The sequence below is a fragment of the Dromaius novaehollandiae genome, chromosome 3 (genome assembly GCF_036370855.1).
Source record: "Dromaius novaehollandiae isolate bDroNov1 chromosome 3, bDroNov1.hap1, whole genome shotgun sequence".
NCBI classification, from domain to species: domain Eukaryota; kingdom Metazoa; phylum Chordata; class Aves; order Casuariiformes; family Dromaiidae; genus Dromaius; species Dromaius novaehollandiae.
The window spans coordinates 62977201-63004979 of NC_088100.1; the positions used below are offsets into that span (position 1 = coordinate 62977201).

Here is a 27779-nt window from a genome sequence, read left to right on the forward strand (position 1 = left end):
CTTTCAAGGGAAAATGTGCCTGATTATAACAAATCACATACTGTCATCCAAAAAAGGCCATGCTAATTAAAACCTGAAATGTATATTCCTATTTATAGGTGTTTATTTGTACAGAAAATTGAATCCAGGATAATCATCTAAGGCATTTGCAGAGGAGTGGTTGCAGAAGCCAGAGGCTGTAATTCAGGAGGAAGTTGTGCTTGAACTAGTTCAGTTTACCACATATTTCACTCCTGAAAGGTACGGAGAGGAGAAATTACCCAGCTGGGTGGTGTAAATGAACCTGCTCTTCCAGTATCCAAGCGGCAATGTCAGGCCTTGAGGGAGCTGTGCAACAGAAAAGTGTGCTGTTGGGACACAACAACCAGGGGCAATTTAAGCCTTTGCTCTTGCAAAATACAGATTTGTGACATGAAACTCAGTTGCCTAGGGAAAAAGTAGGCTCCTAATTCTAATGCAGTGGCTTATCTACTAGACCATCCTCTCTGCACTTTGGTGCCAGCTTCCATCTTCCTCAGCAGTGGCAATAAGTTACATCATTTCACTTGTTTACCATTCTGGTATCTCTCTCTCTCTCTTTTTTTAACTATATAATATATGTTTTGGTTTGATAACCTTTACATGTGAAATAAAACACTGTCTTTGTATTTGAGGTCCTACTAAAGAGTTCTAGCTCTTTCACAAAGCTTGCCCAAGAGCAAACTGCCTCTAAAAGATTTCCTCCCTTGCTCCCTAAGGAAACTGGATTTTGTGAAGCTTGACATATACCCTATAAAATTATATCCTTGACATACATTCTATAAACAGGTTTCAGTGTCACAATGATGATCTCCTCTGCAAGAATATGGTGAAGGAAAACCAATGTAAAAAAAACCCGATGTAAAATCTTTCTTTTTCTTTGATATGATTATGAAAGGACACCATTTACTGAATGCTTAAATGTAACACTTGATCTACCATGTAAGAAGGGAAAATTTAGCTAATGAATGACAGCCAGCCTTGTTTATCATATGAAAGGTTATACAAGATGGTATGCTAGATTCACTTGACCGTGCACCACTCTAGCAAAGATAGTGTCCCTGTGGAATGAAAATGAATTGTTAGGTTCAATTACTAGTTAGTATCACAACAATATTCACTACATAGACTTTTTATAAAGTGCATCTGGAGTTAAAATGCTTCATTTTGGCCAGCAGCTATTAACTAACCAGGGTCAACCAGGTACTTTAAAGCTATGCCTAAATTTAAGCACAAGAGTCATTCCTCTTAAGTCAAGCAGCACCTTTGTGTCAACAGGTTTATTAAAATACAAACATTAATAGAGACTTATTTATATAATTCAGAGCACCAACATCAAAATATTGAATTAAATCACTGTTTAAGTCCAGTATAGTATGCCAAAAGGCAGTCTTCTACTGTTCCAAGTGTGTTCTCTCAGGACCAAGTTTTGTGCTCAGCAACCATTGGCAAAACTGCTGGCACCAGGGTGACATAGCAATACGCTGTGGGGCATGAGGGTGCCTCTCACTACACACTCCCTCTTTTCATAGTACTGAGGGCTCTGCCTTTCAGAAGGCAAAGCACTTGGCCTGACCTACCAAGACATTTCATCACTCATGTACTTAAAAGTAAACTTATGAACAGGAACACAGAAGTCAGTGAAAATGACTTCCTAGATTTCATTGTGCACTTCAGTATACACAGTCTTTGGGTTGAACAAGGCTACTCTGCTCCTTGCAAAATGGAGCTCTAAACTAATTAAGTAGAAACTCTTAATGACATTGACATTATTAAGGAATCTTATTATTGAGGAATATTTTTTCCTTATTATGACCTTTTTTACACTTAAAAAAATCCTCCCAAACTCACAGGTTCTATCAAGTTAAATAAGATCAACCTATCTTGCTGGTAATTTAAAGAACACCTGCTGGAGTCTGAAATCCTATAATTCAGCATCCAAATGTCCAAAAATGTCTTAAACTGGCTTTCACTTCACTTCTGTCAATCATTGTGTGAAAAGGCAAACCGATTGCTGATGTTCTTACATGTTAACAAGGGCCTTCAGATAAACATTGCCTGGGGCAAGGCAATAGAAAGCGCGAGCAACTCACAATCCAACCTTTATTTTTCATTTGGCATGCCTTGTCTTTCTACTGCAGTTTGGTACAGTATGCATTATTTCACAATGTGAAATGAAGGCTACATGAGGCACCATTTGAATAGCACAGGAATAATGCACTAGATAAACACTAGAAGTGTCATATTTAAACCGCAGGTATGCATGCATTAACAGATGATTTGGGACAAATGAATTGTTCTAGGAATCTTGTCTTAAAATAAAGAATCCATGATCATTTTAAAATTATTTAAAATAGGACTCTCTGTACTGATCCTTAGTGAAACATACACATTTTCCAGGTTTATTATTCTGGATCGGATCCAACAAAGCATTTAAGCACTTGTTTATTTTTGATCACTTGATTTAATCCCCACCCCCACCACCTTGTCCAAAGAAAACCCCAAAACAATGTAAAATTGATGCTGCTCATTTCTGTGAAATTTAAGGCCAGGCCACAGGCACTCTGCAAAATGTAGAAGCTCAAAAATAAAACATTGCAAACAAATATCATACAAGGCAATGCTGAGCATGAATGCCTGTTAACCTCAAATGTATATGCACTATAAATTAATACAATAACCACAAGATTTGTAAAAGCCTGAAATACTATTCTAATGTCAAAAATATTGATGTGAATTCTAGATGTTCCTATCTTCTACCAGTGTTTTCCTAGTACAAGGCCATATGGCTTACAGTATTTCAAGACGTAGGAACAACTAACTAAATCTGCTGAGGGTACTGGCATTTTCTGAAATAGAACTTCCATATTAACAGTTATCTTTCCTACAATACTTTCCAGTTTCTGGTAGGGTATTTGGAGGCCAAGAACACATCCAAGGGCAGTGTGTAGCAGAGAAAAGACAATTCTATGCAATCTGGGTGGCATGAGATATGACCTCTGTGATCCCTGGGCTATTCAGTGTAATATATGAAACCAGCTGTTCTGTTATTTGTTACAGGCACATTTAATGACTGAGGAGAATATACCCCCGAAATGCACAGAAAGACTTGTCCATTTAACTATGCTAATGAATCATGCTTTAACTCAGGTAGTCAATTAATATGAGAATCACAGAAGCAAAGTCCAGTGGACTAAATTTGTCTCTAATGTAATTCTATGGACTTTAGGAGAATGTTAGAAGTCTGGGTTTTGGCTTGCACAATCCAATAACATGCTTAAATACATACATGTGCAGATGACATGATATTTCATAAGAAGGAGACTGATGGATTAAATGAGGGACTTATCTCCTTTACCATGTTCATAGATTTCACTTTTCATGAGAATCCTTGAACTTTCATTTTAAACATGATCCTTCTTTCCTCTTCCCTACTGTCCCCAATATATGGCTGTAAAACTTTATGTTGATATGACTTCAGTAACTCACAATAAAATTCAGACGAAACAGGTGGGTTCACATGCCAATGCCATCACACAACCCAGTGTAGCTGCCTAATCATCCTAACTCCCTCAACAGCTAGTGAAGAAAGGAAGGCTGGTCCAAAGGACAGGTCAGAGTGCAGGAGTCTGAATGCCCACGTAGGTGGCGGAGATTTCCCTTTTTTGGTGTCAGAGGAGTCTGACTCTCACATTAGGTAAATGTCCAAACATGTAGAAACATCTGTTCCATTTTAGATATAAATTAGCTCAGTTTTAAAGTATTGATTCAAGCTGATCTAAATTTAACTCAGCTATATTCAATATGGTAAATCTGCCCAGGTTTAAACTAGAAACAGGCATCTATCATCCCAAACTCAAGTTTCAATAAAAATTTGCATATCTTTACTCATATTTGTACTGGGTAGGGGCTTGTCTTTACACACTTCCCCATCTGGGTTTTGCTCTTCATGGGGCTCCGAGCCCACACAGATTGCTCTCACTGGGGTGAGATGGTACATTACACCAGGGCTTACCTGAAAGTTACCAAACTCATGTCATTACAGAGTCACAACGGGGGGACCCTGGCCAAGGCACTATCATCCTTGTCTGGGGACATGAAGCCAAAATCCCAGTTACCTCATGTGGGAGGAACCTTGGCAGTGTGAAACTAGTAACCCAAGGCTGATTTTACAGCCTGCCAGTCTGTCCTGTCCTAGCGTTGTATGGGTCCTCAAACCAGGGGTTCAAACATCCGGTTTAAAACTGAATGGAGAGCAGACACCTTGTGCGAATAAAGAAAAGTCCTCAACAAAATGTAGTTCTGAAGGAAAGCCATTCCCCTTTGGTAAGCTCATTTGTGAGACTGAGTTTCCAAGTGAAGAAAGTGACTTTTGTGATCACAACCTGCTTGCTTGTTTAACTGTGTGGGTGCAGGTGGGGATATGTCCGTCTGTCTTGTACCTGCCCTAATACTTTTGAAACTGCTTGGTAACTTCAGCCACATAGTTTTATGTGTCCCTGCATCTGGACACACAGAGGACAGCAGCAGGGCCATGTTAAGGCTTCCCAAATGCAAGGGAAACTTCAGTCTGAGGTTACTCTGAATCAACAGCTGAGGATCCAGTGGTGAGACACACTGGAGGTAAACCACGCTGCCCTCCTGCTGCTGCTCACAAAACTCCCCCTCACCTCAGAGGGGCCTGTGCCCTGCTGGATCTGGCATGAGACCTGAGAATGGTGTCCTGCATAGACAGGAGGGATTTCCCGCCCCACGTACATGGCTCTGAGACACCTTCACACCCACCACGGATCCAAATTCCATAGCTCCATCCTCCTCGCCTGTGCTCTGGGCACATGGCAAGGTGATCTTACTCAGGATGGTAGTCCCAGCTTACAGGCTAATGATCTCGACTTCAGAAGTTAACAGGAAAGACTGCAGTGAATGGAGTGATCAGCATGCAATATTTCTGTAGTTTTCCAATCTGAAATACTCATCTGATGACTGAGGCTACCAGACAGCAACAAAGGACACAGTATTCCAAACTCAGACAACTGCTATGGGTAGACTATTCCACTATATTCCAGCATATATCAGGGTGTAATCAATAACGAAGTAATGCCAATCCTACAAGCACCTACTTACAGGAGTTGTGCTTCAATGGGACTGAAATTAGAAGGGTTCCTTGGGAAAGAAGGGTTTGCAGTAAGTTCTAACCCCCCCTCCAAAACACTGGTATGCATCTATTTGTCCACCACAAAAATGTAAGAAATGGGTTTTTTTACATTTTATGTTTATCTGGACAGATATATGTGGTATTTTCCTGTTAAGTTTCAAGATCTAGAAGACAGTCTTCTCCTGTGCAGGTACATTCCCCCCCTCCCCAGTGCATTGTGGCCATAGGTGTGTGTGTGCTGGGTGGCTCCCAGTGCTCGGGTCCAGGGCATTCCTGCAGCTCTTTCCCTGGAAGATGCCATCCCTGCAATGGCCTTCAAGAGAAGAGCTCTGAGATTTCAGCCCTTGGCTCAGAAGAGTGGTACAAAGCTGACAGCTGTTCTGGGGTGTGTTCTGGGGACATTTTATGTCCTGGGTTGGCAAAAACATAAATACCTATGGACTTTATGCACCCAAGTGGTTTTGAGGAAGACTCATGTAGGTGCCTGAAAATGCCCCTCAGTCCCACTTGCAGGTTCTTCCATTGATTTGTATCCACATCCTCAGCATGAACTGCAGTGAGCTGATGCAATTTGCACCAGCAGAAGATTATCCTGAATTGCATTGTCCACCTGCTTAAAAGCCTTTGCAGTTATACAGAAATCCGTCAAGAACTGACACAGGAGGAGGAGCTCTTCTGAGCAAGGCACCAGTACCATACACACAATCCAAATGGAGACAGTCAGCATCCACCTCTCCACAAAAGCATTTCCCACTCCACAGCAAAAGATCCCTGTGATATGCATGGATCTCCTCCCTCCCTGAACTGCGTGCAGAGCTCCCCAGTTAATGCCTAAGTCCTGTTTGGCTCAGTTGCTTTATACTTGTTACAACAAATTCAGACCTGGGAAACAGGTGCTCTGTCGGGTCTGCACTGAGCTAACATAACTTGCTTCTCTGCCCAGGACTTGTTGGAGCCTCTCTGACTTTGTCAGATGGAGAGGATTGACCCCAGTCCACACTGTGTTTCTGTATTGATGTTTGTGGTGCTACAGTCTCTCTTCCATGGATGCCTTAGCGAGATAACCCTGTATCAAAGGTGTGACATTATGTTTTCAAAGACCTCCTCATTCGGGGGATATATAGGAAAACATGTAAGAAAGGTGCTCAAACCCATGTGTGATTTAGACTTTGATCTTAAATGGTGTGAAAGGAGCAGATCAGGGCAGACAATCAGCTCTTTGGTAAACAGGTGCCATCCCATACTAGAAATGAATTTTATTTGTCAGATGTTTGAGGAAAGCACCAGGGTTTTGGGCACTCACACTGTTTCAGGCAGGCTAAAGGTGCCCTACAGCTTTTTACGTGGAGAATTGTCTTGCACATGCTACATCCAGCTCGAAGAGTTCCATATTTACAGCCTTGTTTTGGAAAATAAGTCTGAAACTCCAGAAGTCTGACTTTCCTACGTTTCCTAAATCTCTGTACGTTGTACCAAACAGTGGTGACCAGTGAAGCAGGTGATATTTCTTTATAAAAAAGGACCACTATACTTTGCCTCCCCAAATGGTTTGAACATAGCATCTCACAAATGAGCTGCTCTGCAACTATTTCAGTGAATTGTTTCTCATTTAGTAAGTGGTCATATGTACACCTGGCTGTGACTAGAAGAATTTCTGTGTTTTCTTTGTGTTTTATTCATTTCCAGGGTCACATTTAGCTTTTAGCTTTGGCGATGAATTGGTGATCTACCTCTGCACTGCAGTCATGTTATTTGCCTGTGCTCATTGCATCCTGTGTAAGGCATATCATTCCTGTGAGGCTCAGATTTCCCATGTCCCTCCCTCCGCATATAGCCAGTTCGTATGCCTGACCACAGGAGACTGCATCTCCTTGCAGACATTCTCTGAAGTCAGTCAAGAGTCCCCCTCACACTCCTTACCCTTCATGTTGCAGCCAGATAGACATTTCTGACGGGCTTTGCAAGTATCTTTCCCTGCTGAGAGCAGTTCATCCTCATTTGACTTTTCTGATATATGGACAAAGGTAACTCAAAACAAAGGTGGGTGTCAAGTAATAACTGCATTGAAATGCCTTTGTAAACAGCCCTGGAGAGACAGTCTGTGCTGTTCTGTGGCGTGATGCAACACCTACCTGTTGAACCTATAAAACATCCTTATAATTGTGTGCAATTGAGTGTGAACAAGCAGTTGGATTGCATTTCATCAAACATAATTAATCCCAAACAGAGCAGCAGAAATACTCCTCTTATCTTGCCTAAGGGTTGATGATATAAATATAGAACACCCTAGAATCAAAAAAAGAGATTAAGCAGATGCTTGCTAGTCTGTGAATTCTTTTATAATGCAAAAATGGCATTTATCTCTCACTGTCTATTTTTATTGGGGCTCATCACTGTGCTGCCCGAGTGCTTTGATAAATGACAATAAATATATTTAGTGTATGTTCAGTCCATTAAAAAATTCAGTTATTTCAAATAATTTGGGAACAAAGGAGAAACTATGGAAAAAATTGATATTTACAAAGGTTTGCTGTGCAAGTCTGTCCTGTAACTAGCTCTTACACTATCCCCAGAAAGGAAGGAAAATACAAGAAAAAAGTAATTAAAAAAGATGATGGAGCCTAGGTTGCATGATCTGCCCTATGAAGAGTGTGCCGTTTTTCTAATGGTGCTTACATATGCTCTCCTTTATCCCCACCTACCATAATGTAGCATGGATTCAAAATAAAGCAGCTGAATTTCTTACAGAAATGGCCTAGTGAGGAGGGGGAAAGAGCAAGAAACTTTCTGCTCTGTGTCTACAAGAGTTTGCTTTGGTCTATAGATTATGGACAGATGCATCCCCAGCACCTCCTCAGCCAGCAGAGCAGGCCAACATAATGCAGAGTCTGAGGCATTTGGATTGAAAATATAGTGGTGCTGGTGAGATTATAGCGCTTCTGTCCCTAGGCTCCCAGGGCATTGTCTGGCTGAACCAGCCAGCCAGTGCTGGAGCCTATGCTGCAGCCTTGATGCCTCGTTCACTTTGCAGAATAGACAGTGGCCAATGGTCTGCTCCAGATCACAGACCAGTTTTAGAAGATGGATAAAATAAACATGAACAAACTACTTATTTCATATAACTGAAAGGGTTTGGTTTATTCTTTACAATAAGAAAGGCACACGAAGGATAAGAAATCTAGGCTTTTAAAATATATTCAAGGCTCTAAGCAGAAAATGTTGAAGGCTAGACACGAAACACAAACCATAACCTCCCTGTCCAACCCAGACTATAAAATTACAAGAGATCCTTTACAGATTCCAGCACTTCCTTGACTCTCTTATCTTTGCATTTTCTATACATTGTCAGTTTGAACTGAACACTGAATTTTTAAAGGATGGAAGTATCTTGCAAGTGCTTATCTCCACTTTGAAGCATCTGTTTCTCTCTTGGCAAACCTGGCCTTAACTTGCTACACAGATGCATCCATCAGTTTAAATCCACTTTACTCCCTCACCATGGCTGTATCATCAATGACTTCAGCATGCTGGAGCTGAGATGGTGTCCATTCCCTCCCATTTGCTCATCTGGAGTGTCTGTGCTCTCTGTCAAGAAAGGGGTCAGAAAGCAAGCATGGGAGTCTGCAGCCCACAAGGAAGTGGACATCATTATCATTAGCATCATATCATGCCACCTCAAATGACAAGAAACCTATTTATAGCCACATCAGCAGGAAAGAAGCTCTCAACAGGAGTCCAAGCCTGAATACATGCCCCTGAGCCAGGTAAAAGCTCAGGTAACATATTCTTCTCAGAGATGCACCCCTGGTTTTGCACCAGGTCACTTAGAGCAGAATCCAGCCGCAAGCAGGTTTGCAAGGAAGGGAATAATGCTGCAATAACATTGTCAAATTTGCTGCCCTGGCAATGAATGTTTATCTCACACAGCTCTCCCAGTGAGTAATGTTTAAAATAAATAAATACTGCTGGGTAGTTGCTGTTAGTGCAATTGTTGGGTTTTATTCTTATGGCAAACTTTTTATCATTATACAGCAACAGGAGTACAGTGTGTTTGCAAGGCAAGTTTGAGCCGGTGCACAAAAGCACATAAAGTCTGTTAATAAATAATGGACTCCGTGCATGTGTCTTCTGCAACATGCCTTAAAAAATCAGCCCTTTGAAGGTGAAAAAATATGCAAGTGCTATTAAAAACAAACAAACAAAAAAACCCAGAACAAACAAAAAGGAAGGAAAAGATTTGATTCCTACTGCCTGGGAATGTCAGAAATGTTCTCCTCTGGAGAGAGTGGGGATCCTGAAGAATGATGGTAGCTGGAATAGTGCCTCGTTGATTGTACAGTGACTCCTGTTTGTATTCTGCCATTTGTACTGTTCAATATTGGTAGTGGCAATGATATTAAAGTTTGCTCATGAACTATGACACCTTGAATTCCTTAGCTATATCTGAAGACTATTATATGGCCAGAGGGCTGGATCCTCAACTGAACTCAAACATGCTGACATTTCATGGAGATGAAGGTGCCATACCATACAGAGGTCTAGAGCTCATCATTACCTTGGGTTTATGAGATAGGAACAGCAAATGCCTACATCTTAACCTTTCTAATGTAAGGGCACAATAGAATATAAAGAGGAAAGAGAGTCTGGGGACCCATAATCCTGCTGTACGAAGCTCACATTGTTTCCTGCTTTCACTGAAGGTGACAGGTTTCAAGGAGGACGAGGTCATTGACCTCAATGGGCAGGACCTCTTCCTAAACAGTACGCACCAGGTCAAGACCAGGGAACAAGACCAGGGCATATTAGTGGAAAACACTGCTTTGCCTGGATTGAGAATTACCTGATACCAAGCTGGACATCTCACACCAGCCTGTAATTCACTTGTAAATAAATCACTACAAAGAGTTACGAAAACATGAAAAAATAAGAAACACTTACTTGGTCCAAGACCTATGGAAAATGCAGCAACATAAGCCAGCAGGCTAGCCAGTGAGAGCCATTTCAGGACAACAGGAACTTCCTCGCTTTCCGTGTGAGATCCTGTAGTGCTTTTGCCCCCCGCCAAAGCAGTTCTGTTCTGTTCTCCTGTCCCAGCAATGTCAGGTTTTCTCTGCATGTTGAATGATATTCTTTCCTGTGAAGCCATACTAGCAAAGAGGTCCTTGAGACTATCATTGGTGAGACTGCTCAGGTTTCCTGGTCTATGAAGAAAGGAATCCTCCAGAGACTGGCTTTTACAGACGCTGGTGAAATTCACATGTATGTTACGGTTCACTAACCCCATGGTGACCAATGATACTGCCATAACAGAAGAGCCAATGCACAGAAATGTTTTACTTCCAACTTGATCAACCAAAACTGTGGCTGGGACTGTGCTGACCACTTTAACCACTCCAACTCCAGTAGAAGCCAAGCTAGCAGCTTCATTGCTTTGGAACCCAACTGACTTCAAAACAGTAGATGCATAAAATAAAATGTTCGGTTGTCCTGTTGTTTGCACAAAAAAGACTAGAGTAAGTCCTACCAACATCCGGGCCCTCATGTTGTTTTTTGAACGAAACAGGTCTAAGAAACTATACTGGTGTTCATCTTTCAAGGAAGACTTGATCACAGAAAGTTCTTTGGTAGCATCTGAAGTTTCCCGTAGCCTCTCCAGCACTTTTCTTGCAGCCTCATCGTTATTTTTCATAACAAGAAACCGAGGACTTGGAGGAAGGAAATACATGGCAATAGCTTGCAAGGCACCTAATGGAATCACAAGGCCAAACATATACTTCCAGCCATGAGATACACTGGCAAATGCATAATTTGAAATATAGGCAAAAAGAATGCCTATCACAATCATGAGTTCATTTAAAGATACGAGGAGGCCTCTTCTGTGCTGTGGGGCAATCTCAGCAATATATACACATGTAGCAATTGATGATAATGATATGGAAATACCTATGGCAATCCGTCCCACAATAAGTATTCCATATGATTCATAGGGCAGTAAGATCAGACTCCCCAAAACAAGTAAAGAAGATGCAATAATAATAGCAAATCTCCTTCCAAATCGGTCTATCAGGAATCCACCAGTAAGGGATGCAAATAAGGCCCCAAAAAGAAGGGAACTTACAACTATTTCTTGTTCTTTGCAAGAGAGCGCTAGTATGCTGCTCATCTGAAGAAGAGCTCCAGAGATAAGTCCCAACTCATAACCCATCAGAAGTCCACTTATGGCAGCAATCACAGATGACAGAAAAGTAAATGTTCCACAGCCTGAAATCAGAGAAAAAGAGAAAAAAACCCTTAAAATCAAACCATGTTTTTTGCAACATTCTGATAACTAACATGAAGTTTATTTGATATACTAGTCCTAAAAAACTTATTTTAACTTTAGGCAAAGCAGTTAATTGCATAGGAACCCAGGAGAAGTTGCCACATAAAAGGTGCGATTTTTGAAAGCAAATATATATATAAAATTTGTAATTCTTAAAATTTCCTCCTTAATTGTAATGCTTTTAGGCTTCTGATCTAGCAGTAGTCAATATGGTTTTGATCAGGCTCCAAATCAGTAAATCTTCTGCCTCAAAATATCATTTCAACAGGTAACATTGACAATACAACCTTTTTGGTAAGAAAGCAATTTTTGCCTTGGGACATTCTCAGTATTTTTCATGTGCTGAACTGAGGGGCCATGGAAAAGAGTAAACTGTCCAGGCCATCAGGCCTTTTTCACCCAACTAATGCACCATGGGCAAGGAAAAGCATTAATTTTCCAGCCAAATTGCTTCAACACTAATTTGAATAAGTAATAAGGTAAGTTTTCCCTCACCATTTACTAATTCCTTTACTTCACCTGAGGATGCTATGAAGGCTGCCAGTGCCGGTGGAGTTTCTTTGCTGTATGGAAACTCATCCACTGACCATCAGGCTGATTAAGATAGCCTGGATGTTCTAGGAAAATCAGTCTTTGAGGTACAGATTCACAAACTCTCTGGACTTTGCTCATCACTAATCTCAGATTCTTTGAAATATCAAGATCAGATATCCTGCATAGTTTGTAATGGCCACAATGTCAGGAATAAAAAACAGATGGTGAAAACATAAACCAAGTGGAAATTAGATGCCTTTGAATGTCTGCTTTAAAGTAAACTCATTTTATACAACTACAATCATTCTTTATTATTGCAAGATACATTTAACTGATCCTACTCTACTAACTGTGAAGCCTTTGCACCCTAAACTTTGAGGAATATTTCAGTTTGTTATTGTTGGTTTTGTTCTTTCTCTCAGCATAATTTTCCTCTCACCATGAAGCTGGCTGCCATACAACTAGGAAAGGAATAAATTGACTTCTGATTTTGTGGTTAGTTGGAGAGAGAGCATGTATCTGAGGAGAGGTGATTTTTGCAGCTTAACATAGTCCATATTTCAGTTAATTCTCCTGGAACAAGTACTTCCTTAGCTGGAAAGTGGTATAAGGTCTAACTTATGATGTTAGGCTTTGTTTATTTTTAGCTTGTTTTTCTAAGGCATTAAGGCTTTTTGATCATGCTGACTGCCTGATGCTCCTTGCCAATAACTTTTGAGTACATTGGTGAGAACCAGTCCCATTTGAGAAAGGATATTACATTTCTAAAGAAAATCGGTAGCAGAAGAAGAGAGAGACCCTTGGGATATGTCTGTACTACTAAACTAGCGCAGGCCTGGACCCTGGAACAGGGCCACCTGTCCTGTGAAACTGTTAGCATGGTCCTGGCATCATTTTGCTCCATGCCACCTAGCACTCTTCTAACAATTCCCAGACACCACTTGGCTAACAGCATGATCACTCCCTGCAGGCAACCCACATGAGGCCATGTTATTTTGGAGTTTAGCTGTGTAGAGTGAGCTGTGCTCCATGGTCAGAGAGTACATGTAAGCACATTAATTCTATTAAAATAGATACAGCCTATTAGCTCTCCTACCTGGCTCTCTGTTCCCTGAGAGCCAAACCAGAAGTGAAGTTGCAGCAGGCTCTGGCTAGTGAGTGCACACATTGCTCCTGGCTCGCCAGGGCGCTCTCCTCCTCTGTGCTCTGGTAGCTGACAAACAGATACAGCTAAAGCAGAGGATTTTGTTGTGATGGGCCACAGCAATATGGGGGATACGGGAGTACTGTGAGAAGTCTTTCAGAAGACGACAGGTGAAGGGTAGATTTATTGTGATAGAGAAGGGATAGGTTGTAAGACATACAGGACACAAATCTGTGAGAAACAAATTTGCAAGACACTGGTGATGGAACAATCTTTTTTATTGTGGTAGTCCATGGCTGTATTATATCTAAAGCTTTTTCTTCTTCTATGTGTGCAATATCTAAGACTATTGCACTTAATTTAAACCGGGTTTAGTACAAGGTTCCAGTGCGAGCCAGACCTTTGGTGGAAGTACTATTGACTTCAGTTAGGCTGCTTTGAGTTACCCATGCTCCATTCTCTAATGCGTGCACCCAATATGCATTTTATCATTGCAGAAACTACTTTCTCCCTCCCCCTTTTTGCCTTTTTGGTTTGCCTCCTTGCTATGTATCACTAGATCTGGAAAAGATATCCTTCCAATGAGTCTTGGCTGCAAATCAGTTCTGATACAAAACAGTGTTGTGCTTAATGAATGAGCTTGGGTATCAGAAGAATATCGTTAGTTTTATCCCAATGCTCTGTATAGAATAAACCACACCGCTTCTCAGGGCTGATACTTGTGTTTGCTTGGATATCCTTGTATTTCACTTCACTGAACTATATAGATTTAATGTAAGATTTTGCTTTGATTTATATATTACAAAGCCAAGAGAGACCATTGTCGTCATCTAGTCTGACACTTCTGAACAGCACTATATAACACTTTGGACACATCTACATGACTTTTTATTCAACTAGGCCATTTAAAATATTCAGTTTTGATTTAAAAGTTTCTAGTGAATGAAAACCAATGTCATTAAGTTGTAAGTTGCTGCAGCGGTTAATAGTTTTCACTGTAAAATATCTTTAAAGTATTTCTAGACTCAATTTCTGCAGCTTCGACTTCCAGCCATCAGATCCCATTCTCCATTTTCCTGCACTTTTCTTTGTTCATAAGTACAAAATTATTGCCTGTCATCGAGTCATCCCACAGATGTCTCCTTGGCTTGTGAGTCTTTACAAGTTTACCACTCTCTTAACTATCCAAAGTCCTGTTCTCTGAACTCTCCCCAGACTATCAGTTTCTCTAATAAATTGTGACCTGGACCCAGTATTCCTGCAGTGGTTGTACAGTGTCAAATACAAAGTTTCCTCATTTGTCCCACTCCTGGTGCAGATTTGCCTGCATACTCATCTATGGATTCTCATAGCAGTGTACAGGAGCTCATCTGCAGACGGTTAAACTTCAGGACAAACAGTTTCTTTTCTGACTGGGTTCTTTTCAAGATACTGCCTTTCCTTTAAATAAAGCCTGCATTCTTGTATCCTAGTTATGAATGCTAATTAGTCTGTATTTCACTGTATTAAAATACATAGGAAAGAGGGGTTCAACTTACCTAACCACAAGAGATCTATAACATGTCTAGACTTCTTCTGTAACCACTTGAGAAAAATAGGCACTTCTAGATGTTTAAAATAGGTCAGATGCTTATTTCTCTCCATTTACTATAAAAGGAATCTGCATGGTTTGCTCACGTGCAGGTGTCTAAAGTTAGCCAAGAGGAACCCCAGCCATCATATTCACTTGCAGTCAGCAGACCAATGACATATACCATTTATTGCTCACCCATCACCCTTATCACCTGCAAATATTATTATCCATGATTATCTTCTTCCAAGCAATTGATAAATATCTCAATTAACAGAAAGACAAAACCTGTGCAGAAAAACAGCAGCATGGGTGTGTCCCCTGTTTACCCTATGAGATCTGTATCCTATATGGGTTTTAATTCTTTTAATGTGCAACATGTCAGTTTTGTATGGTTCTAGTTTCTTAGTCAAAATACAGTGACAAGCCAAATATCTTAAAGGAGTCTATCATCAGCACTGTTCTTTACAACCTAGACTGTCCTCTCCTCAGCCTGTGGTCCTCAGATCAGTGCTACGGTGGTGATAATTTATGTTTAAATGGAGAGACTGTACAAGTTAGGGATGCAGCCTGGAAACCTGGGAAGGTGCTAGTGAGGCACCCAAGGCCATATAGTTTTCATCCTTATACAACTATGAGGTTTTATCATAACTGGGAGTAATCCCATTCACTATGCCTGAGACTTGCCTGCTCAGAGTTGCCTAGTAACTTAAACCCCCAAATCTCTGCTCAGTTTTCCACCATGGTCTTTCTCCAGACAAAATTCCCTTTGACTTCAGCATGTGTTTTGCTTTAACATTTCAAGATAAAACACGTTGCAGTAGTTGTACTCACAATCCTTTTAAGTGTCATTTTTAATGATATTTCTGGCAGTTCTTAGGCATTCCTTTTAAAAAAAAAGCTTCTTAAAATGTATGTTCCCCTTATTTTTATGAGATGTCTGAAAAATACATGGCAGTGTGCAGCCCAAGGGAAAAAAAATATTTTAATGATGGCTTCCAGAAAAATTTCTCCTTTTGCCTTCAATAAACACGATGGTTAACGGGTGTATAGCTGATATGTGACAAGTGATTGGAAAGTCTATTCATTAGTTTCCCCACGTAAACAAAATGGTTTCTCACAACTGTTACTCAGGTCAAAAGCAGCATTACTTGGCAAACAAACTTATCTTTAAGAACATTTGCTGGAAATGTTTATGCTTTGTGCCTGAAAAGGAGACCAACTGCAGTCATAGTATAGCACCGTGTTCTGCTTGTGAGACTGGAAGTTGGAAGCAAAGATTAGTAAGGGTGTGTCCCTTTCTACTTATTTTCAAACACATATTTTGGGAAAATACAATCCTTCCAAAGGCAAAATATCTGCCTCTGCATGTATTTTATGAACATTATGTGTAAATGATCTTTGCCAGGGAAGGTTTACAGGGAGTCTGAGCTGCGAAAGAGCACTCTTCCCGCCCTTCCTGTGCAGGAGTTATGGCGAAAGGTGCTTCAGAGCCCCTTTCTGCTCACCATGGCAGCCTCAGACGTCACATTAGCCCAGGTATGGAGGTTTCTTTGGTGCAGAATGCAGTCCCCCCCCCCCCCCCCCACTTTCTCCCAAGAGAACATTCAGTGTATAAACAGAAAACTCTAGTGGGACTGTGTGCATGGGGGCGTGGGGGGGGGGGGTAGTCTGTTTGTACGGCCTGTGCAAGTACAGTCTATTTTAATAGGAGGGGAATAAACATGGTGCCTCCGAACACAGTGCCTTCTTTTGTTGCCTTAGATGTAATTTGGAATGAGAAATTTCACAATTTTCCAGGAAGACTGAATATATATTTTTTAATTCCTGGGGGTTCTTTGATGTGTTTAGATGTTCGGAATGCAAGATCAAGTTCTGTTAATCCTTGTTTAATAAGCACAGGTCAGGCACTTAGGAATTTGTGATGTTGCATAGATATGAATCCACAGCATGGGATCTTCCTTTTCAATAGAACAAGGCATTTACTTTTGTCCTTGGTAAATCTTAAAACTACAGCACCTCTATCTGAAGATCAATTTGAAGCAATTTTAAGGGCTCATTTCTTCTCAATCTGAACACTGACTGACATACAAAAAGTTTACCGTTACAGGGAAATAGTGCTTAAAATTCCCCAAATTGTTTCCAGAACAGCATTTTACTAACACATGTGTAGCAAGTGGGTCACATGGTAATATGTAATGGTTTGTGTTGTATATGGCTGCATAATTAAACCATGGTTTTGTTTCTTGTATGAAAGGCAATTATCCCATTTTCACACCATTATGGCTTTTGCCATACTGTCATAATCATCTTTTTTGTGTCTTCCAGTTGTGTGGGGCAGAGAGATAAACGTTAGTAATCTGTTTTATTGATATAGTCTAATGTCCAAGGTTTCTCTAGATCTAGCTGATCCAGAGGTGCATTTTTTATTAGATAGAATACATCTGAACTAACTTTATCTATCTAGAAGTTTGGCCTGGAGTCTAAAATAGTTATCCAATAAGATTGTAGGGGACGAAACAAATTGCTGGACTGGAACAAAATTATGTTGCAAGCAGAGATGTAAAATCTCAGAAAATATTAAGTTTACCCAAAAATGGTGTCAGGGCCAGGTGGTATCTTGACTGTTAAATTTGATTCTTCCTACCCAAGTGCAAAAGGCAGTAAATTGAACTTAAAAAAACAGCACAAGACAGCTCATGTACCACACATTTTCACACATCTAAATTTCTGTGATAGTGGGAACTGGATAGTGGGAATCGTGTACTTTGTACACTGTAAACCAGATGAATGTGTTGCATGAGTAATATTCAAATTTCATGAACAAAAGCATCCTGGAACTGATAGAAAGACAGGCAATGTAGGTCCCGGACAGACCCAGCCAGTCCATCTCTCCCATGTATTTTCCCTGTGTAAACAGGCAGCTTGGCCCTTCATTACATTAAATGAGATTCTGGGCTTTGTTTCTTCCAGCAGGAATCAACAAGTTCTTTAATTCCTAAGTAGGTAATTAGAAATTTCTTGGATTACTGCTTTAATTTCTGAGGGTAAGGCCAGCTGTGTAATTTGCCGTTACTCTTCTAACTGTAGCCTCTGTGCTGCAGTAACTTTGCTGTTTATTTTATGTGCTTTGCTTCCCTTTGATAACACCGTCCTGTAACAATTTGGGCTGCTCCCCTCATATCCTAAGGTAATGTTAAATACATCTGCATACTGACTTGCCTTCTGGTTTGATTAACCTCTGCTTCCAGATATCAGTAGATGTTGCTGGCCTCATCACTATTATACTCCAACAAAGCATTTGTGCTGATGGTATCCGAACATACATGGCTTAGCCAGTTCATTCATTTTTGAGTGAACAAAACTCACTCAGGACGTAATCATTTCTGACTTACAACAGTGCTTTCCTGTTTAGGCACAGCTGTCTTCTGGGTGAGAACTGCCACCATTGTAGGTCATTTGCCCTTGATCTTATCATCAGTAAAAGAGATTCGAGATGCAAAAACATGTAACTCAGAAAAACAGCTGTGTGAGGAGCAGCAAAGGTGAAGAGCTATGAAATTTGGTTTCAGCACTCACAAATCTTTTTCAGAAGAAACTCTACAGTTGATTTTTCAGCATATAAACACAGAAACTCTGTTTCTTTATGAAATGCTAGGAGAAAAAAGACAGAAGGAAGTACCCCCCAATTTCCCCCAGCATGAGCAGGTGCAATGATGCTCTTTGGACTGTACGGCCTCCCTGAATTTCATTTTAAAGGGCTGAACTGATCCAAAGCATGCAAGGGTTGGAGCAGCATTGTCATCTTAGATGGCAGCAGCTTGTCTGATCTTTCAAATGACTAATCTTCATAAAGAACAAAGATTTACGCAATAGACAACGCATGCATGAACAGTAGGACCAAGGCCTTTCAGGAAAAGTAACACATATACCTTCATTCACAGCAAAGCTGGCATTTCCTCCTTTAGTCTCATTTTCCCACTCTTGCACTTTTAGAAATTGAGCCAACACACACTGAGACTCCCTTAGCTTTGCCATGCTATTTTTCTTCGAACCCAAGCAGCAGTTACACTCACTAAAAGCCGGCGTTGAGGTCCCGCTGCTTTACCTGGCGGAGCGGGAAGCTTGTGGAGGTTGCTGCTGCTGCTGCCACGGCGGCCGCCTCTGCTGTCATCCTCATCCTCCTCTGCTCTCATTGCCTGGCGCTGCTGGCCGAGGTCCTCCCTGCTCTGCCCAGGTGCCATCGCCGCCCCAGTGCTCCCGTTGCACCTTGGGCATGAAGCACTTTACCAGGCAGCGGCCCTTCCCCAGCTGGTGAGGGGCACACGGGTTATTTTCCTCATGGCAACAAGTTAGTGAAGCTGGCTGAAACGGAGCGCAAACCGCAAAGTGGTTTGTGAACAACTTTGCTGCTATTTCAGCAGGCTTTGCCCTTTCCAGTGACACAGGCTGTTGCTATTCTTGGGAGCCTATTGCAGGCGAGGGGAGGGCCGTCTGTCGGAAGTATTGCTCTTGCCTTTTAACAAATAGTTGGAGGTATCAGACATTCATGCAGAGCTCAGTGCACATTCTTTACCCATTAGCTTAAAGGATCTCTTTCTCTCTTTCTTGTGTTCATACACATAGTTTTTAACAGAAAAGGAACATGCAAGGGGAGGATTTAGAGTGTGTGCTGTGTCAGCTGAAGTTTGGATACAGACACGGTGTGACTTCATTCTTTTAAGTTGTGAGCAAGTTATGGTGTGAAGTAGCAGAGAGGAGAAAAGAGCAGTATCTGTCCTGTGTGGTTGGGAAAGGTAGGAGTTGTAACAATATATTTTTTCATGCCATAGATGCATGTGCTATTTCACAAGCAAATAAAAAGGCAATCCATCCTCTCTCCTGTGACAATTTGTGGGAAAACTGAGACAGTTTCAGCTGTATTGAGTCAAAAAGGGCTTGATTTTTGAGAGCTGCTAGGAGTGACACAGTCCGTACCAGCTTCAGGAGAAGCAGCAGGCAGAGGGTGGACAAGGCAGGAGGGAAAGGCTGCAGGGGGCAGAAATGAGCCACTGACACGGGCTGGCTTGCACAGTCGCAGTTGCAGTGAGGGAAGAGCTAAGCGCTCTGAGTAGACCCACTGACCTCAGTGAGGCACGTTGTCCAAGTTATCCCCAGTGGGAATCAGTGTTGTGTCATCTGGCTTTGCTGCAGGCTTCTTGTTTGTTCTCTTTCCTTCTTTCATTACTTGCTGTTTCGTCTCTGCTGTTTTTGTTTGAATACACTAATATCTGCAGATAGTGTGGGAGGAAAGGTAGGAGTGGAAAGCTGGTAGCTTCTGCAATATTTCCAGGAAGGAGAATTCCTAAACATTTTTTTCCTAAATTAGGGCAGACAAGATACAGTTATCAGTGTTTGCTTGACAAGAAAATTTGAAAAAAGGCACTGTAACTGCCCCATCTGACAGGTACGTCACTGTCAGCTTCAGGAGCTGGAGCACTTAGGACACCACATGAGTAGAGATTCCAGCGGGGAATTTGTTTTTGGCAGTACATTTGGTAGGGAGTTAAGGGAGTCAGACCGACTCTTTGCCCACATGTGATATATTTTCCATGCAACATGTCTACCTGTCAGACAGTACAGGACACTATCAGGGCTGTTACCAATTTCTTGTCATTTCCAGCACTGGTCCATGCCATTACCCCAACTCCAACTCATATTACATCCATGCTGACTAGTTGCAGTGCCACATGCAGTCACAGGCTTTGAATTTGCTCCAGGACATGGTAAACCTCCAGCACATAAGTCTTTTGATCAGGCCCAAGCGTGACTTAGCTGAAACACAGGTGGGTCAGGCACACTGCCCAGCTGATCCTTTCATACATGTGCCAGCTGCCATGGCAGTATCATGATATAGGCGAGAAGGCTGTCATAAGCATGATGTGAGCCATCCGGGACAGACAGGACCTTCATTAGAGGAGTTCTGTGGTGCTGAAAGGGCAGAGGACTCTGTGGGCAACCTGAGTTTGGACTGCCCAGGGAGTAGTACATGCTTGCCATACTGAGCAACAGTTATTGTGGAGGTACCAGAGAGCTTTGACTTGCTCCCTAAATTGCACTCCGCCCCAAAAACACTGTATCTGAAAGTTAAACATTTCTCTACATCAAGTCTTGGGGAGAAATGTATTAAGTGAATGGAAATGTGAAATATTTTATCTTGAGATCTGCTGCTTGGCATGGAATTGATATGTGGGTTTTTTTGTGGAGTCATCAGTAGCCAGCTAATAGGGAAAAGCCATAGCTCAGCTGGGAGTTGGGAGAATCTGTTTTCACAGTTGTGACTGAAAAGCTGAGGCATCAATAATATTGGTGTTAACTGGCATGCTGGAATAGGAAGGAACTGGAAAAAGGCTAGTCCTCGTCAATAAAAGGAAACAGAGGGAGGAAAAGCAAAACAGTTTCTGCTGTATTCTACAGCCAGGGTGATCATAAAGGGGTCTCATGGAACAGAGCAGCTGGGACACGCTGGTTGGTAACCCATAGGGTCCTGGTCACAGCACGCTGTATCGTCCTCCTTATTTCTAGCAGAAATAAACAAGCAAACAAGCAAAAAGAAAAAAAATCCAGCAGACCAGACATGAAAGGAGATAGGGAAGAAAAGCAGAGAATGTGTTTCACTCATTTTGAATTATCTTCTATTATTTTCCTGATACTGCTTTGCCTGTGCATGCTGTTAAAGCAGTTGCATGGCTCATGTTGCCCAGCCATGAACCGGAGAAGAGAAATTGTCAGTTATCGCAGAGAAAGAGAGGACTATACCTAAGTATGTCTTGACATCTGTGAGATATTAAGATGTGTCTCCCTCATAACAATAAGTTGGAGGCTTTGCCATAAGGCCTGCAGCCCTGAGATAACTGCTCTCCAATCCATGATCTGAGAGAGACCAAAGACTCAGAGCAGATTTGGTAAGTGTAGCCCAAGGAGGGAGTGTGTGCAGGGCAGGCTGGGGAGGATGGGTTTGGGTGCTGGGGTGAGCCACAGTGGTGGCACCAGCAGGGTACCAAGGGCTGAGGAAGCAGCAGTCACATTACGCAGGCTGCAGGTCGAGAAACTTCAGGCACCAAATACGAGTGGAAAAATGAGAAAGGGCTGAGAGGAGCTGTGATGTGGGAGAATTAGGGCTGCTGGGACAGGTAAATGGGTGATGCTGGTATTGGAGGACTGAAACGGGAGAGATGGGGAGATGGGAGACACTCTGCTCCTCTCACTGCTGCCTAGGAAAGGGCTCCTGCTGAAATCTGGAAGGGATGTTCCAAAAAACCCAAAAAATCCAGCACTAGGATAGACGAGCAACTTAATGACACTCCAGACAGTATCAGGAGAAGCACTAGTTGCACAACTGTGCAACTTAAGGCTGAGCAGGAGGTCATGCAATTCAGGAAAAAGATGACTGGAAGAGATAAAAAAGCCAATAAAAAGGAGATGGTCAGGAGACAAGCCAGTAGTATGAGTGCAACAGTATCATGAGATTCCCCTGTTTGTTATATTTGAGTGCAGCTGGCAAGAAATCACCTTTTCTGATATTTTCTCAATTTCTTGCTTTCAAAACTGACTGAATGGTTTATAATTAGAAGAAGGATTAGGCTGGAAAAAGAAGATAAAGTATTCATATTAAATTGCTGAATCATCTGCCTAGAGAATCTGTGAGGCTGGGGCCATGCCAGCATCTATTCTAAATTCCCCAGCCGCGATTTGTATTTGTCTGCATTTCCAGCAATTGAGTAACTCAAATTTGGGACTCTGGAGAGACAGGAAAGTTAGTGTTAACCCATTAGGAATGTATCAAGAGCTGAAAGGCTTTCTGAATTAGTTTTCTTAGGCCATTTTTATAAAAGGTAGAATAAAGAAGTTTCTCTCATTTCCCTGTAGATTTTGTGACTCATGGAAGGAAGATAATAAAACTCACAGAATTCATTTCTTCTAAAATATGGAAATAAATGAACTTTTGCAGCAAAACTATGGAGGGTATATGCTTGACATATCAGCTGAAGTTGTTTCCTGCACCTGTGATTGCTGATCTTTGCTCTCAAAACTAATAGTTCGCTATTTGCAAACAAGGTTCATAAGATAGCTAGCACAGGACAATGTGAGGAAAGCTGGGAGGAAGAAAGAAACAAAAAGGCAAGGAGAGAAAAGAAAGAAAAAGAGCAATAAAACAAAGAAAAACATACCTTCTATTCCAGAAAACAAGTACCAGTCTCAAAAAGCGTGAGTAGCCTTTCCCATCAGTGCTGACGCATTAACACCCACACACAAAGGGGAATATGTGCCAAAATTCCAATCACAGAAAAATGAAAAATAGATAAAAAGGACAGAGAGAAGTATCTCAAGAAAATGAAGTAATCCATCCTTCAGAAACTGTGATTATAGAGAAGATAATTGTTATTATTGTTATGTGGTTAATGAATTTTAATTCTGGAGTTGGCTATGCAAAGAAGCTTTTAAAAATGTAAGATAAATTTCATAAACCCAATATTTAGGCTATGTCATTTTCTCCATTTTACAAATAACTCTAAATACATAAATAAATGCATAATATTAAGTAAATAATTATAAAACAGTCTGATGTCACATAGTGAATTCATGTCACAGCTGAGAACACAAGTTTCTTCATTCTGAGTCCTTTGGTTTACTTACAAAGCCATGATCTTTGTGTTTGGCTCTTTTCGAGATGCAATGAATTATACCCATCTATTTTTATCTGACTGTAAAAAAGTCTTTTAGAAAAGTTCCTGACCTTTTTCAATAGAACAAACAAATAATAGACACAATCAAGAGTACATCACACTTCACAATTCCCTCCAGTGCTGAAAAACACCCACTGACTTGCTGCATGACTACTTTTTCCTGCTGCTCTTCTGTTAGCACCTTCTTTACAAGTACTCTTTAAAAGTACAATGTGGCCAGAGTCAGTAACTTTAAGAATTATGTTTTGGAAAAAACTCAAAATCAAAAAGAAGTTAAGAATGGAGAGGCTGGAAAGTATAATACACAAAGAATTGAGCTGAGAAAAGGTAATAAAAAATGAAATTTACTTCATATTTGTACTTTCATGACAGTGTAGCCTTTCCATCAAGTCAAAGGAAAGGTTGCCTAGTCTTTGGGTAACCTGAAGTGCCACATATCATAGTTACTGAGTAACATGCTGTGGTTTCCCAACACATACTGTTCTTTCCTATTTGCTTCAGATATTTTACATTTATCTTTTTTTTTTTTAATAAGCCATAGCAACAGCAGCTCCATGCATTTAAAAGAAAGTTTCCCATTTGAAATAGAAGCAGGAGCCAGTGACAATTGAATGTCAAAAAGTTTAGTAAAAATGCCTAATCAAATTTTATCCTGTCCAGACTTTTTATCCAATTAATCTTGGTGAAAAATGGCAAAACAGTTTCTCTCCCCAAATTAAAATTACTTATGGGCTTGATTTTTCTCTTGCTTGCCTTTGATACAACTTTCTGGAATCAGCAGAGAAAGACCAGTACAAAACAATAAGAGGTATATCAGAGTCATATTTCAAATATCTTTATTATTAGCTAATATATTGCTTTACGTGATCAGAGAAATTTCAGCCAGCTATTTCAGTGGTAGAGGCAGATACTTGAGCCTGAGCTCAGAGAAGCATTTCGGAGAGCTAGTAGGGGAGGAACAGTGAGCATCTGGTGCTTATTTTTTTCTTTAGTTCCTTTCGAAGGTAAGTGCACTCTGATCATAGCCCCATTGCACAGTCTGGGCCTGGATCAATGAATTAGTCATGTCATCCACTGTCTGAAGTGAGGCAGCTATTAGGAATTTCAAAACAAGGTGCCAAAAAATGGAAGCCCTTTTGACCACTGCTCACTGGAAAAAGCTTTCTGCTATGTCCTCACGTGATGAATTGTTACAAATGTGTAAGCTGTAATTCTCTTTGCTCATTCCTATAGCAAAAGGGATGTATATTGCTAAGAAAAAATGTAACTGCTAAAATGTATTTTTTGTTGCTGGGAAACTTTTACTCCCGCATGGAATATGTCAGTGACACAGGAAATGCAGTTATTTTCATGGTTTTAATTATTTCTACTGAGAAAGTGTTTTATTTTCTCCTGAAAATCTTGTTATTGTAAAAATAAAAAATTACATATCATTAATGCGGTGTTTCAACTTCTTGGGTTTTGACCACAGCTGGCAACCTGAAAGGAATTCTGCATACATTCATTAATATCAAGTGTCTGGATAAAGTTTTCCAAAGTCCATCAAAATTTTAAAATCATTACAGGCAAACAGGAAATGAAGGCAGCTTCAAATGCACAGGTCATTCCATGTTCATTCAGTGTGTGTGAAAAAATAAGCAGTGTGCAATCATGTTGTGCAACGGACGTTTAAAATCATCCATTTTCCAGAATACTTCTTGCCTCGGCTTGTTAATAGATAGCAAAGATAGTCTCCAAGAGGATTGATATGTTCAGTGTTTCCCAGAGGAAATTCAGTCCCCTTCAAGGTCTCAAGCTGGGCACTCAGAAACTTAAGTCAGCTGAAATCACTAGCCACCTCTGAACATTTACAGCCACAGTTCTGAAGAGCAATTACCAGCGGTTTGAGGAGAAGAAATGGAGCAGGGGGAAAGAAGCAGAGGGAAAAGCCATGTTCTGCACTGAGGCTGCAGAGATCTGAGTGCATTCTCCCAACTTTTAAAATGCCAAGAGAAGTCCCCTCTCCCTCTGCCCCTCTCTGCCCAGGCTTTGCAGGAGCTGGTAGTGCCAGTCCCAGCTGGGGCCAGGCCAGCTACTGGTTAACCTCAGGCCAGGCAAGTGCTAGGGGCGTCTTCCTCACCAAAAGAAAAAATAAAGCAGCTCTTATTCATCCATGCTTGTCAAAGTAGCTTATGAAGGAGCTTGATGACATTATTCCCGTTTTACAGTAGGAGAAACTGAAAGCCCATGGGTTGGAGCGATGTGTCTGACGTTACCCAGCACAGCCTATGAGAGAGAGCTTAGAAGAAATAGAGGTTTTCTGCCCCAGAATCACTTCCCAGACTCTGCACTCACTGAAATCTCGCCATTTGAAATACCAATAGGGAAAATAATACGCTGGAAGCAATCTCACACAAGGTCCCAGAGGGGTTTCCTTTTCTGACCGCATTAGCCCCATGTGCCAGCTATGCACTTTGTTGGCAGAGAGGCAAGGGGAGGAGCTGGGAAATGGTTTCTCGCTTCCCAATTTAAACAAGAAGTTTTCTCTCGATAACTATGAGGAGGGCCATTTGGCAACCAGAGATTTCCATTAAGAGCAGTTCCTTCAACTTTTCTGACTTAATTCCTGAAGGCAGGTTGCGTGTATCAGTAGTATCTGCTTTGCTATTTGACATGAATTGGTTGAGTGTGTGCCCAATTGGTTGGGCACGTGGGGAAGAAAATTTTGGCAACACCACGGCGTCACACCAGATCTACCACACACCCTCCAAAAACACTTGGCACTGCTCACAATCTGCTGCAGTTCAAGAGCTGACATTTGCTGTTCAGCGGTTTGCATTTTTATTTGCTTTTCTAAAAGCCCAAGGTACTTATCACCTTTGGCAAAGCTGATTTAGTGATCTTCAGGGAAGAAACAAACTCTCTTCAGGGAATATTACTGTAATTTTCTATTTAGTTTAATAGCATGATTTTTACAAGTGATTTCCCTGAGCCACTGAGGGTGCTGGTCTGGAAGCTGATGCTGCCTCTCTCCCTGTTATTAGCACATGCAGACATAGCATTTGGTTTGCACCTGGTGAGGAGGCAGCTGCTGCGCAGCACCATGATCACCACCTGCTGAGCATGGCTACTTGGCTGCATTATTTCTGTGGAACAAGAGACATCATTGTCAAGGCTTGGTCATCTCCTAACATTACAAAAGTCCTGGTATGCTCATTTGGCTTCTCTCTGGCTTGGCCTTCCAGCCTATGAGCAACTTCGTTCAAAATACACCCTTCTTCCTCCCTTCTTATTTGAATTCAGACTCTATGCTACTAAACTTGGCTTAAAGCTCGCTATTTCAGATTAATCACTGAAGCATTAATTTTTTAAATAACCATTGAAGAAATATACATTGGCAAAGGCCAATGAACTGTCAGTAGTACACTGCATGCTCCACAGGAGACATAAGGTGTCTTGAAGAGCTGCAATATGGTCTCTGAGTAGCACCGCATGGTTTTAGACTATCTGTTAGCTGAAGAGGGAGGGGTGTGTGGGAAATTAAATATTTCCAACTGTTGTTTAGAAATAGATGATGTAGGCAAGGTAGTTCTCCAGTTAACCAAAGATATTAGAAAAATAGCCCACGTCCCCATCCAAACCTGGAACGGCTGGAGTGGCAATTTGTGGTCCTGGTTACCAGAGGCACCATGGGTGAAACAGTTAATATTGTATTTGTTAGGTGCAGTTGCCGCTTTAATGTTTTTTACCTTGTATAATTCCTTGCTTTGTTCAATTAATCCGACATGTTGTGTCAAATATGCAGTTTGTTCCTACCACCTCACCCGACGACATAAAGAAAATCCGTGCCATCCATCAGCCACAGCCAACCACAGTACCCATCATTTAAACCCATTCCCAGTTTCTCCTGAAGGAGGAAATTGCATATTGACATCCATACCGTATCTGCCAGCTGTTATACCTGTTGTAACAATCACTTACCTTCATTAACTCAATTTTGATGTCTATTCTGTGAAGTTAAATGTTGCTAAAATTGTTAAAGCATGAACTTGCATTGGGCAACACCTCTGTTTAATCACTGTTAAGCACCTTTTACCCGAACCTATATCGTTCCTTTTACTCTTCCCGCGACTTGTTCTACACTTTCTATACTTCCTTCTGATCTCTATCTCATGTCACCACTGTGAACAAAGGCTATGAAGACTTCAGGAAGGAGACATACCAATCAATGTTTAAGTCACAGGGTGGTGTGGCGGACTGATGAATGAATTTTTTGCCTTAAACATTTCTTGGTGCATGGGGTGCAGGCAGGCCACAACCCCGAACAAGCC

At 41.3% G+C, this 27779-nt stretch overlaps 1 protein-coding gene across 4 annotated transcripts in view; it reads right to left on the reverse strand.

Annotated features, from left to right (window-relative positions):
- Positions 1-19217, reverse strand: part of SLC2A12 (solute carrier family 2 member 12) — a 35568-nt gene extending 16351 nt beyond the window's left edge. Inside the window, exons 1-3 of one of the 4 annotated variants that reach the window (XM_026121159.2) lie at positions 18852-19217; positions 10112-11434; positions 8295-8758 (exon numbers count right to left, since the gene is read on the reverse strand). In XM_026121159.2, coding sequence (XP_025976944.1) covers positions 8667-8758; positions 10112-11434; positions 18852-18987 — 1551 coding nt within the window. In that variant the 5' untranslated portion in view covers positions 18988-19217 and the 3' untranslated portion in view covers positions 8295-8666. The other 3 variants (XM_026121135.2, XM_026121152.2, XM_026121145.2) reach the window with 3 other exon arrangements.
- Between the last annotated feature and the right edge of the window lie 8562 nt (positions 19218-27779).